The following is a 20,730-nucleotide window of genomic DNA, read 5'->3' on the forward strand; positions in this document are numbered from 1 at the left end:
AATTACCAAGTGTACATATCAATTTGCAAGGAAGAATACCTTGAATCAAGGACTAATAGAAAATAATCAAACTGTTATTATCGACATTTAAACTCTTTCAATTTCCTTTCAAAGTACAATCTTTGGTTTACTTTAGCGGCCAACACTTAGGAATTCTTGCTCCATTTCAATTTGTATCGCTCACTGTGTCCACATACTTATGCTCAGAAACTTGTTCGATATTATGATCATGAATCATCAAAGGGTCACGGCAACTTGTTAAGTGGTGAAAATCAAAAATCATTTCCTTTTGTCTTATTGACGTTACTTACTAAATAATGATGAGCACACCAGTCTGCAACTTCTGAACTTCTGAACTTCGTTCAAATATTCATGGTTATCATTCAGTAGGAACCCAGTAATTACTATATCATCAGCATATTTGATAATACTACAATTAGGACTTGAACCACAGTAGTCACTTGTATACAAAGAACACAAAATGGGGGAAACAACACAACCTCATGGTGTGCTTAACTTCAAAACCCTGACATGTGATACCATGTTATTGCATTTCACCCGTTGTGTTCTAGCTACAAAAAAAATGTGAATGAATCTTGAAAGCCAAGGTGTGACATCTAATTCCAGTAACTTGTTAATTAATGTGTGGCACAATGGTATTGAAGGCACTGGAGAAGTCGAAAAGTAATGATCTTACAAAAGACTTGGGAGTATCTAAATGATGGAACAATCTTTGGAGGTAAACAAGCAAAGCATCCTCGACACCGCAATTCCTCTGATATCCAAACTGAGTTGGTCAAACAAGGCTGTTTGACTACTCAAACATTTCAACATTGACGCAAGACATCTCAGCTTTTAATTTTTAATTGATTTGTAAAAATTTCGAAAAACATGTTTTCACTTTGTCATTATGGTGTATTTTGTGTGGACCGGTGACAATTTTTTAAAATTTAATCCATTTTAAGTTCATGCTGTAAAACAGCAAAATGTGACAAAAGTCAAGGGGTGTGAATACTTTCTGGAAGGTGTACTGTACATGTAAACACCAGGGTAAGATGTTGACTGCAAAATTTCAAAACCTTATTAGAAATACCATCTGGTCCAGTGGCCTTGCTTCCCGTCATCTCAGCAAATACATTATGAACCTCAAACACATTCACTGCAAGACTCTCATCAAGTCCTCAGGAATCTCCTTTAACATTTCCATAAAGGAATCATTCTCGGGTTTGAAATTATGAACATCAAATGTACAACAATAAAAATCATTCAGATTATCAACAAAATTGTTAGTACAATGTGCTCGCCTCTTTGTTTTGTCCTTGAATCCTATTATAATCTGCATTTTCTGCCAAGCCACATGTGAATTATTCCCTTTAAAATTCCGTTTTAACTTTCGTTTGTTTGTAATCTGCTTTAAACTTTGTAACTTGCCCATCTGTTTCTTTCTGAATAGCTTTCCCTTATGAACTATCTTCATTTAAAAAGGCTTCTCTCTTTTCCTACAGCTCCTTCAGCTCCTTGGTAGTTCACGGCTTATTATTCGGATATGTTTGAACAACTTTATAAGGAACGATAGAATCAGCACAGAACTTGATGTGCTTGGAGATAACTATCACCCTCACATCCGCTGACTCAGATGAATCCATGAATACACTCTGATCTGTACAATCAAAACATGCACACAGTTCCTAGTTGGTATCCACACTCCAAGCACACTATTTTAGAACAAACACTGTTTTATGGGACTATTAAGAACAAATATGGGGCTATTTACTGAGAATGCTCAAACATGAAACACCTGCACTTGATGAGTATTGTAATGCGAGATCTCATCGTGTTGACCAAGATCTCTTTGGTTGTACTTTTCTTCGTTGGTCTTGAGTGACTACCCATCAACCTCTTTCCTTGTTTGTATGGTCAACATTTAGGAAGTTGCTTCTATTGTTTAAACTGGCAGATATACCTACCAAGGATAGGTAATGGGGTGGCATGCCATTCAAGAGGACTGGGTGGAGGAGAGGAAGGGAGAAGAGGAGGAAGGGGGTGGAGAAACAACATCAAAGAAATGTATCTCCTCCCCCCCCAACCCCCCCTTCCAGGTTTTTTTGTTTTGTCAAAATTTATTACCTCAATCACCGAAGGTGGAAGGAGGTTATGTTTTCACCCCTGTTTGTCTGTTTGATTGTCTGTGAGCATAATATCTCAAAAAGTTATGAATTGATTCTGACGAAACTTGGTGGACATGTTGGGTGTGTGACAAGGATGAATTGATTCGATTTTGGTGAAGATTCGAATCCAGATCAGGAAAGGATAAAAAAAAAAATTTTATCCGTAAAGTGATTCTTCACCGTTAAGAGATGGGGCCAAAAATTATATATTGCATGATATCTTAAAAGGTTGTGGACGGATTCAGATGAAACTTGGTGGATGAGTTGGGTCGGTGACGAGAAGAAGCTGATTTGATTTTGGTTTATGTCTGGATGCAGATCCAGCCTATCAGTGGGATACAAAATGTAAACTGTTCTGCCTGGCCGAGGTATGCATTCTACCGAGTGCCGTTCTAGTTTTTCATATGTAAATAGCCCCAATAGATGAAAAGACTTATTCTTGCTACATCCTCATCCACACGATGGAGAGACAATATGCCACCAATAAACTGGAGTGGAAGTTGTGATAGATTGGGACAGTCAAGGTCTCATGGCGATCCAGTCTGTTATTATACCGTGCAAGTTGCCAACTTCTGTAGCCAATTGTTTTATGATGTTTGACATGCAATTGAAAACTGAATTTTTCATCGTTTGTTGCACAAACTTAATATACAGTCTTTACCACACAGGGCCAGGGGGCGCTCACACACCATTTGCGCAGTTTCAGCATGCAAGACCTTCATGCTATTCCAAGTACTGAGCCACCGACAGGGGATCGACCTTTGACGCGGTCTCCTCTTGGCCACTCCAGTGAGTCCCACGAGTATGGTAAAGGGCAGTGCTCTTGGCAGCGTGTGACCATGGCCTTCGTTACAATATTGTGTTGTTTGTTACACCCGTTAATTTTTGTTGTAAATTCGGCTAGAGCTGCATACATAATAAATAATTGGCACTACACTCACCATTTTTTTTAAATCAAATTGCAGTATTTCTTCCTGGATCAATAATTTTAAAGAAAACATTAAATCAACACCCTTCTAGAATGTCGTTAAAATAGCATCATGCTTTTCAAATGTATGGTAACTGTCACTCACTGTCCCACAGGCATGGAGAGGGATATGGGACGGCACCGCTCTGGTGCCTCAACGGATGGTGAGCGCTCTGATGCTATCAGTGATGATGACGATGCCGACGATGCCTGGGAGGAAGCTGTAATTGCGTCAAGCATCCGCCGTTCCCGCCTACGGAAGATGCCTAAATCTCAGCAGCGCTATGGTGTACGTCCCTGCAGCCTCCACAAAACAGAAAGCCACTTTGTTTCTTTTTTTCTTTGCCAAGGTCTAGGCTCATTGAGGAGCTAAATGACAAAGGGCAGCAGGTTTAGACCACCAAGGGTATTGTTTGGGGGGTAGGGCATACATGAGTTAGAAAATGGGGAATAACACAAAAACGAGTAACGATGGTGTGCAGAGAAACAAAATTGGAGTTAACTTGGAAGAATAAGCGCATGTAGAAGAGATGGGAGAATATTACACAGTTGGGAGAATAAGCAGTTAAATGAATGCAAGTGGGCAAGCAGTCTCGACTTGGGGAGGGTGTGCAGTCATCGGTTTTTTTTTTTAGTTTTTTTTTGAGGAATGCATATGACCTGGGGTGCATTGCCGAAGGCAGAGATAAGAGAGGGCATGAGGAGCAGTCGGATGTAAGCTTGTATAAAATAGAACCCACCAATGTCCTACCAGTGGAAGTAAAACAGTGTATGTGTATCCACCTTCTGTATTGAGATTCCGTTGGTGCAAAAGGTCTTGTTTTTGAGTACCTCAGTCGAAACAAGGTGGGAAGCAGGAGCACTAGCCCATAATGGGAAGCCATACTGCATGGAACTCGGCATAAAAGCCTCCTACACCGTGACAAGCTCGGTGTGGGTCAATAATTACATCCAATAACAAGACGACATCTCACCGTTGATGTCAGTTTGGTGATATGATCCTCCCATGAAAAGTCATTATGGCCAAGGCGTTCCAGGGACTGCACTTTATTTATTTTTTTTGTTTTTGTACACCTTGTCGAGGCTCGTATGAGAGCTAACACACAACGCACAGCAAGGGGGGCATGAGACAAGAGGGGTGGGAGTGGGAAGGACAAAACAGTGGGGAACAGAGACATTAGGAGATCTGTGGATGGGGTGGGGAATACGGGGTAAACAAGATGGACATTACAGGGACTTTCAAGAAGGAAAGCAGGGAATTTGAAGGAGGTGGGTTTGGGGTGGATTAATGGGGATAGATCAGATCGAGAATTTGGATGAGGGACGATAAGAGGTGGTGGTGAACAGCTGTTTTGAAGGCCTGGAGGGAAGAATGGGATTGAACAGAATGAGGGAGTTTATTCCAAAGGCAGGAAAAAAGAGGAATGAAAGAGTGAAGGTGAGCAGTGATTCGTGATTTTGGTAGTTTTACCAGAAGGGGGTTGTTGGCACCCTGCAGAAATATGGTGGGGACAAATCACAGACAGAGCAGGGGGGGCAAGATCAGAGAGTAGACGGTAGAAGATAGAAAGACCACCGACCTGCCTGCGGTGAGAGAGTGAGAGGCCTAGAGACTCAGCCTCATCACGGGAGATGCCAATGATCCAAAATGCCTTTGTTTCCATAACGTGAAGCCGAGAAAGGTGGGAGGCAGGAGCACCAGCCCAGAGGAGAGGGCAGTACTCCATCAGGCAGCGGACAAAAACTTTGTATGTGGTCAGGAGCTCAGGTTGGCCGAGGAAGGACTTTGCACGACGGAGGATTCCCAGTCGGCGACTGGCTTTTGAGGCCAGGTTGGAAATGTAGCTTTCCCAGGAAAGATCATAGCAGGATAGTGAGACCCAGAAGCTTGAAAGAAAGGACTTCTTCGAGAGGATTGTTGAGAAAGTAGATGAGGAGGTTTTCCATACGGTCCTTTCGGAGAGACAAAGTGAGAGTGTGAGATTTGTCCGGATTGAAAGACATGTTCCACATGTAGGACCAGTTTGTGATTTTTACCCAGATCTGCAGTGAGCGAAGAAGCTGCTGCTTGCTGGTCTGAGGGATGACAGATGGTACCACAGAGGGTGGAGTCACCAAAGAGATAAAGAGGATGTTCCAGAGAGTTGGAGAGATCATTGATGAAAACCATAAAAAGAACAGGGCCCAGAACGCTGCCCTGAGGAACTCCAGCCTGGACAGGAAGAGGGGATCAAAGAACAAAAATTTAGGGCCACACGTTGACTGCGACAGGAGAGGAAGTCTGCGAGCCATGACTGGAGATGGCCTTGGATACCATAGGAAGAGAGTTTAGTGAGCAGGGCAGGGTGCCAGACCGTGTCAAATGCACGCGATATGTCTAGGGATATGGCTCTGATTTCATGTCCGGCATTGAGGACCTTCATCCATTGTTGGGAGAGCAGAAGCGGCATATCCAGGGTAGAGTGACCTGGTCTGAAACCAATTTGATGATTGAAAACCAAGCCATTGGGGAAGAGGAAGGACTTAATGTCTGAAGCGATGATGGATTCCTTAATCTTGCTGATGATTGGGAGAAGGCTGATTGGTCTGCAGTTACAGAGATCTGTTTTTGCACCTTTTCATGCAGGGCAGTAATGTTTGCTAATTTCCAAGTAGATGACAGATGACCTTGAGCAAATGAGAGGGTGAATAGAACAGAGAGACGGTGAGCAAGAGCAGAGGAGCAGGTTTTTAGGACAAGTGGGCTGATGCTGTCTGGACCGGTTGCAGAATCTGAGTCGAGGTTTGACAGCAAGCTCTCCACTTTGTCAGACGAAAAGAACTTCTTTCTTTGTTGGTCCGGACAAGTGAACTGGATAGTTTGATTGCTAATCCTTATTGAGAGGCTATGTGAGACGTTGCGACTTTCCAGTGCTGAAATGTCACGTTCCAAGTCGCTGAACAGTGGCTTATCTTGTCCAAGCCTTTCACAAGAGTGATGTTTCATTCTGCAGTGTGGAATCTTTGGCTAAATGCTAAGAGTTGTTTTTTTAGGTGAATCAGATAGATCAAGAATAACATGGGTCTGAAGACACTGTCTTGTGGAACCCAAGCCTGAAGGTAATTATCAAGGGCCACCCACTTGAGCCAGGGCCCCTGAATACCAAAGGGAAATTGAGCCGAGATACCAGACCGTCAAAGGGTTAAGAGTTATCCAGAGGACAGCCCTAACCTCTTGATTGTGATTCAGGGCATCCATCCACTATTGTCAGAAGAAGTAACATACCAATGGTGGAATGGCCATGTTAGAAACCAAATTGGTTGTCAGTGATTATCCAGTTAAAGAAGAGAGTTTGAGGCTGGCTGCAATTATGCACTTCTTTACTTTACTCTTAATGGGGTGAAGGCTGATAGGACTGTTTTTGAACCTTTATTTTTATGGATTGTAGTGACGTTTGCAATTTTCCAAGGTAAAGGAAGTTACCCATCTCAGAAGGAACTGTGAAATAGAGAGGAGCGATGGTATGTATGTTGTACCGATAGGAATGAATCACCGTTTGAGGATTCGAGCACTTTTGCTGTCAGGACAGACTGCCAAAGAGTTGTGAAGCTGGGAAAGAAAACTCTTCACTGTGACGAGGTAGTCGTCCACATACTGTAGAGAAGATTGTTTAATGGGAGATCTCTTGCTCTCTGATGTACTGTACTCTTGTTACAAAGCATCAGTGGTGCTGAAGCAGCTTCCTGAGCAAGGGTTATCGTGGGTGGTTTGTCATTACCTTCCCAGCAGTAGTTAGGGAAGGAATTTGAAATTTGGCCAGGGTGCTGGTGATAGCTCACCCACTCTTCACGAAGAATATCGTGGGTTTTTTCACGTCCACCAACTAATGTCGGCAGACGGGATGCCTAGTGTAACATTCATCCGAGGGACGGCACACACAATGATGAATCACCCTGCCCATGAAACGGTGTATAGCTGGGCCAAGATTCAAACCCAGGCTCGGCAGTTTAGAGGTGATGTGTGCGTACCTCTAGGTAGGCCGTCCTACCAACCTTAATGGGAGGAAGGGTGGGTATACAGTAAGGGACTGATATGGAACCTTAACCTTTTTTAAAGTAAATGCAGCGTTCAAGAACTCTGCTCTTCCTCCCCAAGCAGTATCCTGCATTACTGTCCTTTAGGAAGGAAGTAATGGAAGGGGGATGTGTACTGGAGACATCCTCATGGAAGCTAGTAGGTCCTTGGAGGACAGTGGGAGGCTAAATAATTTGAATCGCAAGTGAGCTTGATGTTGGGTCCTGGGTTCTCCATAAGGCGTACACACAATGTTTCCGAGCCATGCATAGAAACCAAGTTACCATCGGTGAGGTTCCAAGAGAATGCATATTTTCTCAAGACTGTTTCACCACGCACATGCGCAATCTGGCACACTGCCGTTTGTATACGTGGCATCACAGTATTGTACAGAGTTTATTATTAACTAGACGACCCGTGAACCCGTTGGGTTCCCATTGTGACAGCGGTTGATAAAAAAAAAATCATTTCAAAAAAAAAATATAGCTCCAGCGAATTATACCGCTGAGGTTGTTTGCATTGATCAAATAATCCCGAAGAGTGGTTGACTGAATCCGGAATTGATTTTTAATAATTTTTTTTTTGTTGCCCGATTTGAACGAAACTTTATATTGCGTGTCAATGTGAAAAAAAAACGGACAAAAGAAAGTCAAATAAATTATTGTGCGTAATCTTCTAAACACAATTTTATTAATTAATGAACACGGAAGTATTAGATCAAAATGGCAATGTTTATTTTATGCTTAAAAATAAATCGTTCTTTGTCTATACTAAATGTTTGAGATTTATAAATAAATCATTTCAAGAAAAAAAATTTTTAAAGCTCCAGCGAACTATACTGGTGAGGTTGTTTGCATTGATCAAATTCTCCCGAAGAGTACTTGACTGAATCGGGAATTGATTTTTTAATAATTTTTTTTCTTTGCCCGATTTGAACCAAACTTGATACTGCACACCGCAGGAGAATGGTGAGTAAGGTGGGCCAAAAATTTTTGCGCTATCGTGTACCGTTTTGGCTGTATTTCGGGAACATACATACATACATACATGATGAGAGTTTTAGTAATATATACATTACATTCAAATATGTTGCCTGTTTGGGAATACGATTACAAATCAAGTGCAGAATATTGCTCTCCATTGTCAACAGAACTTGAACTTGTCTTTAACACATTCTTCTTGTTTTGTGCCCCGTCCCTCTCCCCCATTCGATTGCTATATCCAGTCGCTGAAGAGAACCAAAGTCACCAGGAAAGCATCATTGAGCAATATCACAGGAACTCTCTAAATATGAGGAGGTGCACTTGGGATTTCGGTGCCTTTTGAGATGAAAAAAGGTGCAGTGTGAGGTTTCGTTTATTTTACTGCTGCTCTGTCAAGCCCAAGCGCTGCAACAGCTTTCTACTGTAGTTCACACATTGCACACTTTAGGGACTCCAAACTCCTTTTTGGAATATACAAGTGTGGTAACGTTCAGATGTTCATAGTGTTTAACATCAAACAAATGCTGTCTGGTTGGTTAAACTTTTCAAGTCACAAAAAGTTTGAACTTTGAGAGGCAACAGTTTGCATTCGCCAAAATGGAATATCTCAACGGCTCATATGTTCAAGTTCACCCTTCGTTGTATCTTTTGTTGAATTTTGCTGAATTTTGGCGTGGTTCGCGTGCTATGGTAAATTTATTTGTCGCTGGTCAATTGTATTCCATGTGAGTGTGCAAAGTCGACGAGCGTGCTTGTGCTAATTCATCATGAGGGTGGTGAGATTTACAAACAATAACAAAAGGTTTGTGTTATTGCTTAAAGATTCATTTTATTGCGTACATGTTCGTGCTTCACAATATGAGTTTCAAAAGAAAGGTCTTGCTTTGTTTCTGCAAGTACTGTACAAAGTCAGGCAGTATTTAGAACAATTTGGGCCTTTACAAATAAGACAAATCGATGGGCCTGACAAAGAACTATGATTTCATCCCGTTCATTCTACACTTCGTGTTCTACACGCATAGTGTGACACAAGTCAGGTACCATCGAGTCTTAACGTTCATCTTTTGTTATTCTTCCTTGACATGGAAAATTACAAGGGATTATTGAACCTTTTCACCGTTAACATTGATCCACTTGCCAATCCGTTTCACACGGGATGCTCGGATGTTCCACAGCATGTGAACATCGATCGGAGCAGACTCGGATCATATTTTGTACTTTGATCCAGATTTTTTGGATGGTCGTCATGGACGACGGACTTCAGATACCTGCACAGAAGGAAGTTGAGAGGCCTGAGTTTGAGTGATGATCATGGGTGCCTCACACCTAATGGTGCCTGACGTTCGCCACACTTTCTTAAAGCAAAGTGTAACCATAAATATTCTCAAGTAAAATTTCTGTCAAATACAGTGCGCAGCATTTTAAATGCAAACAGTACATCAAAGTTGATCCTGCTTCCAGTTTGTTCATCTGCACAAGTTCATCTTAACCTGTGGTTTTCATCGGAAAGTCATGGTTCCTTTCGTCATGCCGTGTGCTCAATACCAAATTCTGCTTGTGCCTTCCTTTGTTGGATCTATAGTGCGTAGGTTTATTGAAAAAAAAATTGCTTTATTTTTTACTTGTGAATGCCTTTTATAACTGCCTTCGTGCAATACTGCAATTACTGTTACTGTAAGTCAGCTTTGCAAAGGTATCTTTTGTATATAATGCAAGCACTATGCAATGCACAAGCTGTGTTCACGTGAAAACACAGCTGTTAAAAAGTATTGTAAATGAAGATCGACAAAGTAGTTCGTGATTTCCTACCTTTAAGAAAACCTTCCTCGTTTCATCTTTCGGGGGATTGTGAAAGCGCATTCTCACTTGTTTGGTGCATTTCTCAAAATCACCAGCTTATGAAACCGTTTCACCTGACAGAATGTGATGAACGACTTCATCGGTTTCTTTCTTCGCCTTCTCACGTCTTAACTTCTTAAACCGAAACGACTTAGCGTGCCCTCGGCAGTTTATTCCACTGTAGTTCTGAGGCTGCACATATTACCTACATAAAAGTTAATTTGAAATGGTCTTCACCTGCCAATTAGCGATGGTACATTTGATCCAAATCGATCTGCCATTACGAAAGGGGAAACGATTTGTATACCATCAAGTGTAACCGAAGAGGAACGATTCGTGAATGGTTAAAAAAAAAAAAAAGTTCCAAAATATCTTCGGCACTCGCACTCTTAGTAATGTGACGGCGACGGTGGATCTCTGTCCTTGAAGCGACGCATTGCAATCTCAAGTTTGTACTTGAGCTTATCGAAAGTTTGAAGGAGTTTGGTTCTTTGGTGCCCAAGCAATTGGCCTGGTTGTACTGTTTCCAGTAAACAAATGATCTTTGCGTTAATGCTACAGCAACGATGATAGGATGCATAACAAGGCCCAATAGGCACTTTTGAACTTGTACAATGCTTCAAATGCATGCTTATACCTACTCTGCATGCATTTTGCACACTTTGACATTGTGCTGTAAAAATGATAAAAGGAAAAAAAAAAAAAACTGGCATGGAGCATGTTTTGCGTAAAATGACTTTTTCTATTTTTATTTTCTTCTCAATAAAAGAATACTGCAATAGTATTTTCCAAATGCAATTGACTTATGAGTGTTGTTTTTTTGACATGATAACCATCCCGCTCCCTCCATTGGTATTCTCTGGAATATTGACAGCATACGATGTGTGTAGAGCTCGCCATTCCTATAAATATTTCTGTGGCATTCATTTTCAACGTTAAGTAATGATTTTGGCCCAATACGGGTGAAGCTGCTTCAAAATGTCACGATCATATAATGTGTTCGCAACTATTGCAATCCAGTTGTGTGCGTCAGCCAAGAGAGAAGTCTCAGCATGCAATATACCACAAGGGTCACACCTGAGCGGTTGTATCATCTCAGACTTCAAAGATAGAGCACCGTAAACAAAACCTTATTCATATCACTTTATTTTGTCTCTGGCGATTAAGCTGCCTATGGGCCTATCACTTCGCTATTGCCGACAAGTCGATGGTGTCTGTCTTCTTCCGCATCCTTTCTGGTGTTGCACCCTCTGCCCTCTCCGTGCTTTGCCTCACCCCCCCCCCCCCAACAGGTGTCTGCAGGGCACACGTGGTCTATCACCAACCTCCTTCTTGTGAAACTGCCAAAATCCAGAATTACTGCTCAGTGCTCACCTCCACTCATTCGTTCCTCTTGTTTTTTTTCCCCCCACCTGTGGAACCAACTTCCACATTTTCTTCAATCACATTCTTCCCTCCAGGTCTTCAAAACAGCTGTTCACCACCATCTCCAATCATATTTTGACATCCATTAAACCCCACACCCCAAAATTTTGCTTCTGTACAAGTATCCATCTTGTCCACCCCTTTCGTTCTTTTACCGGCATTCCTTGTGTTTATTTGTCCGTCTGTTTATTTTCTCTCTCAACCCTGCTGTTGGCATTTCCTTCTCTTTCTGCTGTTTCTTTTGTTGTGTTGCGTCCTGATCCGTTCTGTACTCTAACTCCTCTACGAGCCTCGACTCTGAATCCAATTTTTGTTTTTAAAATCTTAATCCTGTTTGTTATACTTCAGCAGTCAACCAACTTGGTGATCCCAGCAAAGAAAACTTCTTTCTCATGTCTTCAGCGCAGTGGATGTGGCTGTGTTAACCTCTCTGGCAGATGAAAAACATCTTCCCCAAAGCTCGGTTTTCATTCTTTGGGAATAAGTGGCGGTGCTTGAACTTGAATGCAGTGAATATGGTGGGCTAGCCAGAAATTCCCACCCCAGGACTCTGAACAGGTTGCTGACATTGTATTTTGAATGTGACACAACTGAGGAGGAGGAGGAGGATGTTGTCAAGAAGAGGTGGATGCGTTTTGTGCACTATGGGTCTCAACTCACTGTTGCATCCTGTGTAAACTTTCTATTTTGGTGAAATTCAAATGTGGCACGAAAAGGAAAATGTGACCAACTGCACCTTAAGACTCTTGGAATTTTTTTTGATGCAGAGAAGTCCAACCTCCCCATTCTGCTCTATGACACTTCAGTTGCAGCTGTTATTTGTGACATCAGGTTTCTTCTCCAGGAATGATGCATTCTGAAAATCATGGATCATCATCATCCTGACAGAAAATGCCAAGTACAAGCTGGTTCGGTGTAGATCTTATTCTCAGATCCTTTGTGACAATGTGACGCACTATTAACTTGGGAACTGCCGGCTCTGTCATGAGTTCCTGAATGGTGATACATCAGTCTTGCAGCAAGAGTTCATTAATAAGAGACATTGTCCTCGCGTCATCAGATAAAAAGCCTGTCTGAATGTGATCCATTGTGTACAACTGTTTTGACTCCCATATAGGATGATACCCATCAGGAAACAGTTCAAGTATTCAGAAGAATGGTCACAATTTTTTTTAATTGAACTCCAAGTGAATGTTCTGCACCACCTTCTACGGTATATATATATACGGTATATATATATACGGTATATATATATACGGTATATATATATACGGTATATATATATACGGTATATATATATATATATATATATATATATATATATATATATATATATATATATATATATATATATATATATATATATATATATATATATATATATATATATATATATATATATATATATATACGGTATATATATATATATATATACGGTATATATATATATATATATACGGTATATATATATATATATACGGTATATATATATATATATATATACGGTATATATATATATATATATATATACATATATATATATATATATATATATACGGTATATATATATATATATATATACGGTATATATATATATATATATATACGGTATATATATATATATATATATATATATATATATATATATATATATACGGTATATATATATATATATATATACGGTATATATATATATATATATATATATATATATATATATATATATACGGTATATATATATATATATATATATACGGTATATATATATATATATATACGGTATATATATATATATACGGTATATATATATATATATATACGGTATATATATATATATATACGGTGTATATATATATATATATATATATACACACATATATATATATATATATATATACACACATATATATATATATATATACACACACATACTTACCTTCACCACTGAAGGTGACCAAATGTTATGTCTACACCCCTGTCTCTGTAAACAGGATATCTCAAAAAGTTGTGCATGGATTTGGACGAAGTTGGGTGTATGACAAGGACGAATTGATTCGATTTTGGTGAAGATGCTGATCTGGATACGAGAATTTTCTAATTTTTATAATTGATCCTTCCCCATTGAGAAATGGGACCAAAACATTATGTAGCATGATATCTCAAAATGTTTTGGACGGATGATAAAACTTGGTGGACGAGTTGGTTAGATGACGAGAACAAACCGATTTGATTTTGGTTCAGGTCAGCAGATCCGGCCTATCGGTGGAATGCAAAGCATAAACAGTTCAGCCTGGTGGAGGTATGCACTCGACGGAGTGCCGTTTTTGTTCGAAATCTAATGGGGGGGTAGGGGGGGAGTATTATGTATATCTATCATCTACTCCAAGAGGAGTTGAACGAGGAAGCTGAAATTTTGAGAGATTAATGATGGCAGCCTTAAGTTGTGTCTGTGCACATTTCGTTTGATTCCATAGTTTTTTTAAAAAGAATTGCAGCGGTCTGTTGCCTATACACCGCCCAAATAGGACTCATCAGAAAAACGTATTGCACGCTTGGAACAACAATCGCCCATAGGGTGGGTACTCTGCTGGTGAATTTAAGGAGTTTAAATGGTCAAGGCTGATGGCAGGGTCTTTGGCATGCGTTAGAATACCAGTAATGGGTTAATCAACAAAGACCATATTCTGAATAAAACAATAGGGATGTATTATATGAGCAATGACACATAATCACACCTCCAAATGATTAACCCATTGGTACATGTAACACTGAAATTATTCAGGCTGTTAATAGAACAGAGTTCTTTGCAAATTGGTGATCAAATGATGTCTCCATTTGTTCTGCCTTCCCAATGGAGGAATGGATTCAAATCCAGTCCGAGACGGTTTACAACTACAGTCGTAAGGAAACTCGATGCAATTGCCCATGTAATGATTACCCATATGAATTCCTCCTTGGCAAGCCAAAGGAATGAAAGATGGACTTGGTGAGTACCAAATGATGCAAGGATGAGACGGATCGCTGTGAAAATTAGTTGTTTGGGATAGTTGCAGTGATGGAGAAAATGGAACAACAACGCTATATTCAGGGAAGTGATGTCCCCATCTACTAGTGAATATGATCTCTCCACATTCAGACCATTTCAATGTAATTCAACAAACTGTGAACTTTCTTCGGTATAACCCATCTGGAGACATGTCATGATGTAGTTGAAATCTCACAGAACTCCAACACAAGGTGATGATGTAATCAATTTGAAACTGGCTAACCCACAAGTTAGATTATGTTGCAGATTGTACTTTCTCAAATTATGTAATACACATGTTGAATCGTTTGCCCGCTGTAGTTGTACAATTCATCAACCGAAGAAAATTTCCAGCGTCACTTATCTGGTGCCACGATGCGTGATCTTACAGGGGATAAAATGAGATCTCAGCTCCTTTCACCATCGGAGTCGGCCTGATGTTGGCTCAGTGGTTAGGGTGGTGGCTTGGGATCCTAGGGTCCTGAGTTCAATCCCCGTCGGCTGCTGAATTAATACACCAGGGGGTTGACTCAGCCTGTCATCCTTCCGAGGTTGGCGAAATGAGTACCAGTTCCAGTGTGTGTACTGGTAGAGGGGCACTGCATCAGCGACAGTCACGCTTCAGGAAATGATAGCTACCCCGGCAGCTAAGCTGCCATACGACTACCACCATCACCACCACCACCACCACCACCACCACCACCACCACCACCATCGGAGTCGACTGAAACGTGGCCAAAGAGAGCAGTTTGGTCGGTAAGTGATGCAATCGTCTTTCGACGGTTTCGCAACACCTTTCCTCAACTGGCAGGGTAGCCTCGAGTTAAGCACACTTGCCTCGGTTCGAATCTGGAAACAGCTATAAACTCACCCTGGTGTTTAACAGGACAATTGATGCAACAACTCGTGTGCCATCCGTCGGAAGGACGTCAGACTCGGCGCCCCATCTGCCGGCATTCGTTCGTGGACGTTAAAGATCTCACGATGTCCTTCGCGAAGAGGAGGCGAGTCGTCCACGGCACCCTGAAACAAATCACAAATTCCTGCCCCAATGCGGATCCATGCCACATTCATAATGCAACCGGCAGGTGGAATTCAGAACCAAATCCCAACAAACTCATAATGACAAGATCATTTCAGCACAATGGATAAATAAATTATAAATAAACATCTGGGAAACTTTTGTTGTTGAAAGGTATATTTTTGTAACAAGTGAAATCTTACAAGTCAACGCCAATACATGCATCATGGTTCGCTCGTTCTACCAAACGTGTGCTTGCATGTCACCAGACTCCATGTCCTAACTTCAGGAACATTCCATCATGTAAATCACATGCCCAGGTAGGTCTGTACCCTTACAAAGTAAGTTTTGGGTAACACAGGGTAAGTGGGGTAGTTATCAAGCTTTGTCAATGTGCATATATATATATATATATTTCTTTAAAAGGTAGATAACTGCATGTTTTAAGACCTTGAGAGTAAAATGCATTGAGGGCTTCTAAAAAGGGCAGGCAAGAAGCATCCAAAGAATGTCTTCCCTCAACGTTGTGTGTCAGTTCTCAACATTCTGTATGACAACGGTCCCTTAGTCCACAGATGATACCAGGTCAAAGTTTAGTCTCGGACGGTTCTCCACTGGAGTTAAGGCCATCAACGGGTCAGCTTTCAGGACGACCCGTGCACCTCGAGGCCGCTTCTTGTGCAGCGAGGTGTTCTCGACCCTCAGCTCGGTATTGTCCGTCATGAGCGTGGCGTTCTCCTCCATCAGGGTGTCCAGAGAATGTCGAAGCGTGTATAAGAGTGGCTCCCGAGCCTGTGGAAGTCGGTGGACGTTACATGTTACCAGCACTCAACCTTCAGCCACGTTAACCGTTCATTCTGTCGGGATTACTCCACCTCAATAATTTCCATGAGTTCTTGGTCCAGCACCGCGTCGCCCTGCGGACAACTCAAATAGATATCTCGCAGCTTCCCAAGAGAGGTCGACAGCATCTGTGAAAGAGAAGAGGTATGCTCTGTCAAGATGTCGTTCAACATCCGCCAGGTCTCTCCCTCACAATCCACTCGCCCATCCTCCACCATGGCTCTCAAACTGGGGTGCCCTTAACTCCAGGCATCACACCGGAAAAACGGCTCCAAAAGTGTTTTGAACTCTCCTTCCTTTTCCTTTCCACGTGGCAGTCTGCAAGCCACGTGGGCGTGTCCTGCTTGTGATGAACGACGTGGTGGGCGTGTCCTGCTTGTGATGAACGACGTGGTGGGCGTGTCCTGCTTGTGATGAGCGACGTGGTGGGCGTGTCCTGCTTGTGATGTGGGTGTGCTTTTGTCGTCACGTGGATATGAAATGCAGATTTCCCCACTGCTTTCATGTTGCTTGCAGAGTACTCATTAATGGCTGGATTTAAAATGGGGTTACGTCGCCATCAAGCGGTACCCAGAGAGCCATGTCTCGAATTTACGCAACCACATCGGTAAACATATTACATCCCACCATTTGAAACATATTTAATTATTTAGCCGAAATCCGACCAGTGCCAGTGCCGTCCTGTGCAAGTACAGAATATATATATATATATATATATATATATATATATATATATATATATATATATATATATATCTATATCGTACAAAGAAATGCTGACACATGAGACAACCGATAGGCCCATCATGCCTGGTCCATGTCCACACCCTTCTCAAATCATCCAATCCACAAGCACACCCATCTTCCACAATACCAATCCCATGGTGCCCATTCTCCACCCACACCACAAAGGCAAGACATCTAGTCAATGGGAACGATGGGGGAGAGGGACAGCGGCAGAGAGCAGGGGTGAAGAGGGACATCAACAATCACGGACCTTTGGAAAATGCAATTAAGTGAACCTCATGTCATGTATCTTCATCAACACCCAAACTGTCCACTTCATGTACACACCAAGAGTCAGTCCATGAATGGCGATATCATCGATATGAGCAAGGTCTGCCCTCCAGTTTCTCTCGATTGTTTGATCAGGTCTTGTGAGAATGTCTATAAACTCCATCGTCACCTTCGATTTAAGTTTGGGTGGTTTTCATGGAAACAAGTTCCTATTGCATTGCATTTGATGTAATTATAATTAATTAATTATTTTAGTGAGGTACATTATTTAATTAACATTACTGATGAAACACACATATATCTATGGTATTTAGATTTTTTTAAAAAAAGTAATTAATTAATTTAATAAAATACATGCATAAGCATTAATGTAATTTAATGGTGGTTGTTAAGATACGCAGTGCGGCATGTTAAAATCGGTTATTGATTACAGTTTGAATATTTCAATGACAGTTTTATGTATTTTCGAGCAAATGCAATCCGCCGCTTCACTGACGGGTCAATAAAGTGCTTGTGTGTTTCTGTATGGGGGGTGGGGGGGTGAGGGAAAGAGAGAGGAGGCAGGTATAGGGTGAGAGGGGAAAGGTGTAGGGAAAGAGGGAGTTAAGGGCCAGGTGGGGAGAGCGACACCTCACCAAACGTTGCTATTCACTGTGGGAGGGAGGGATGCATGTGAGTGAGTGACACACACACACACACACACACACACACACACACACACACACACACACACACCTTCTGAAACCCGCATGTGGAGATAATAACCAACAACCAAAACACACACACACACACAACAGTGAATACTTCAAGACCTGGGAGAGATCCGTTCCACCTTCTGAAGCCCACATATACAAAAACAACTTCAGCTTGGTCCATGCATCGTGCCCCCTTACCGTAATGATGGTGGATACTTTGAGCCCACCCTGGGAAGACTCCATTCCACATTCTGAAACCCCATATCTAGAGACAGACAGACAGACACACCCTTTTATTAGTATAGATTTACCTTAAACAATTCCAGGACTGACACACCACGTCCAATTATTTATTTATTTACCATAAACGATTCCATGACTGACACACCACGTCCAATTATTTATTTATTTACCTTAAACGATTCCATGACTGATACACCATGTCCATTTATTTATTTACCATAAACTATTCTCGGACCAACACTTTCGACACTTGAGTCCGGACGATATCCGATCCCAAAAAGCAAAATACTATTTCAATGATGTACTTGAATTAGTCCGTGAATGTAGATCGTGGAAAATCGGCTCATGTAATGCATGAAATCGCTCCAAACTCTGAATTTGAAAACTAAAGTTTCATGTTTCATGGATTGATGATGTATATTATTGATTACTATTTTCAGGGAAATGTCAACACAAGATATTATGTAAATAAAATAATGGATTCTCTTGAAATTAAACCTGAACTCAGGATAAAACATAGAGTTTCTAAAAAAAAAAAGCCAATAAAAGTTTAAATAATTGATTTTCTAAACATATAAATGAATTTTTTTTTTACCCATTTGGGAAAATAAGATAAAATTTAACAACCATAAAAATCTTCCAAATTCATTAAGATGTCTCATAGTTGGTTCAAGTGGATGTGGAAAAACCTGCCTGCTTTTGACGATGCTCCTTACTCCCATCTTTTAAGATTTTGATAATTTAATAATTTTCACAAAGTCAAGTTTTCAACCTGAGCATCAACTACTCTCACAAGGTTTTAATGCTGGCCTTCAAAAATAAGAAATAATTGGTTTATTTAAACTTAAAAACAAACTAAATTATTATAACATTGAAGATATAATTCAACTATTTTGTAATACACAGAAATATAAAAAGAAATCAAAACTTATAACTTGTATTCTTAGTGATAATACGGATGATATACCTTCACCCCAATATTTCGATAAATCAAAAAGGAATCTCATTATCTTTGATGATTGTGTTAATGAGAGAAACCAAACGGTTATGGATAGTTATTACACAAGAGGGAGGCATTCTTCTTGTAATTGTATATATCTTAGTCAAGCATACTTTCAACTCCCTCGTCACTCGATAAGAAATAATGCTAATATTCAAGTTAAATTCAATCGATATAAATAATTTTTGGAGAGATAATTGTTCTACATTATGTAGTAAAAATAATTTGATGAATATATGAAAAAAAAAAATGGAAAATATAAATACATTGTTGTGAAACATGAGCAGATAATGAGGGATATATTTTTATTTTATAGACAATGACATCCAAAAATGATTCTCATTATCAATCTTGTGGGTAAATCTGCTTCTGGGGAAAACTTTCGTAAATCGAGGATCTTCAATAGTGAAAATGAAAAGATTACATGTTTTTCAAAAAAACACCGTGATACGTATTGTATCTATAACAACCAGAGTAATGCAACCAGGAGAAGTAGAAGGTGAAGGTTATGACTACATTTCAGTAGAGGAACGAAGGACAAATATTTGAGATCTCTCTTGGTACAACAAATATTCACATTGTAAGAGTGAGTTAAATAAACTAAAATCTGGTGGTCTTGGGTTATTAGAAAATAATCCAGAAGGAATGAGACAAATTATTAAACATCTGAGTGGTAATGGAGTTAAGATTTTACCATTCGGTTTTGATGTTGATGAAGAAACTCAACGCAAACATATGAAAAGCAGAGATACAAGTATAAGTGAAGAAGAAATTACAACTCGTATTAATTCTAATAAAGAATTTGATGAAATATTTAAAGAAAATAATTTATTTGAACACATCTACTCTAATGATGAAGAAAAGGATAATTTCCCTATTGACCTTTACAATTCATTAAATGATATTTTCCAATAAATAAATGGATGCGAAAGAATGAGCAAGAAGATTTAAGGAACATCAAGAGTTGATTTCAAAAGTTGTAAAACAACAGGAAGACAAAAACAAGAAATGCAGACAGAAACTAATGGGTGAAGAAGTATTTGAAAAAAAACACAAGATAATTTTTTTAAAACACTTTTAAAAACTCTTTCACAATTGTCTACAGTTCCTAGGATAGAATACACCCCTAAAAAACTTCAAATAATAAAATATTTAGTCAAATGATGGAGGAAGAACGAGAGAATATAGGAAAAATATAATATGATGATGAAGGATTATTTCAACAACTGGAAGAGATAAATCAACCCCCTGATTATGTTGTAAATGCTCTCCAAAACAATGAATATTCAACAGATTCAAAAACCATAGCAGGACTCATTCCAACAGAACAACCAGCAATATTTCGTCTTGTGAAAGAAAAGGTATTGATACTTAACTCCGAGATTAATGTTTCTTCTTACAAAAGATGGAAGACAATGTTCAACTGTAAAGGGTGAATCAAGTTATTTTG

At 40.1% G+C, this 20,730-nt stretch overlaps 2 protein-coding genes across 2 annotated transcripts in view; one reads left to right on the forward strand and one right to left on the reverse strand.

The window, feature by feature from the left end:
- LOC147015890 (receptor expression-enhancing protein 1-like) overlaps positions 1–10,809 on the forward strand; it is a 71,921-nt gene extending 61,112 nt beyond the window's left edge. The window contains exons 6-8 of the mRNA XM_085848456.1: positions 2,837–2,957; positions 3,252–3,424; positions 8,415–10,809. Coding sequence (XP_085704582.1) covers positions 2,837–2,957; positions 3,252–3,424; positions 8,415–8,477 — 357 coding nt within the window. The 3' untranslated portion in view covers positions 8,478–10,809. The remainder of the gene's footprint in view (positions 1–2,836; positions 2,958–3,251; positions 3,425–8,414) is intronic.
- A 4,832-nt stretch (positions 10,810–15,641) lies between these two features.
- Positions 15,642–16,684, reverse strand: LOC147015892 (uncharacterized). The gene is made up of 2 exons (XM_085848457.1): positions 16,358–16,684; positions 15,642–16,274 (listed from the first exon to the last, which is right to left on the reverse strand). Exons 1-2 carry the CDS (start codon positions 16,541–16,543, stop codon positions 16,047–16,049), a joined length of 414 nt encoding a protein of 137 aa, XP_085704583.1. The 5' UTR covers positions 16,544–16,684; the 3' UTR covers positions 15,642–16,046.
- Between the last annotated feature and the right edge of the window lie 4,046 nt (positions 16,685–20,730).

Source organism: Eptatretus burgeri, chromosome 12, assembly GCF_056783735.1.
Source record: "Eptatretus burgeri isolate ZD-2024b chromosome 12, Ebu_testis_v1, whole genome shotgun sequence".
Taxonomy (NCBI): domain Eukaryota; kingdom Metazoa; phylum Chordata; class Myxini; order Myxiniformes; family Myxinidae; genus Eptatretus; species Eptatretus burgeri.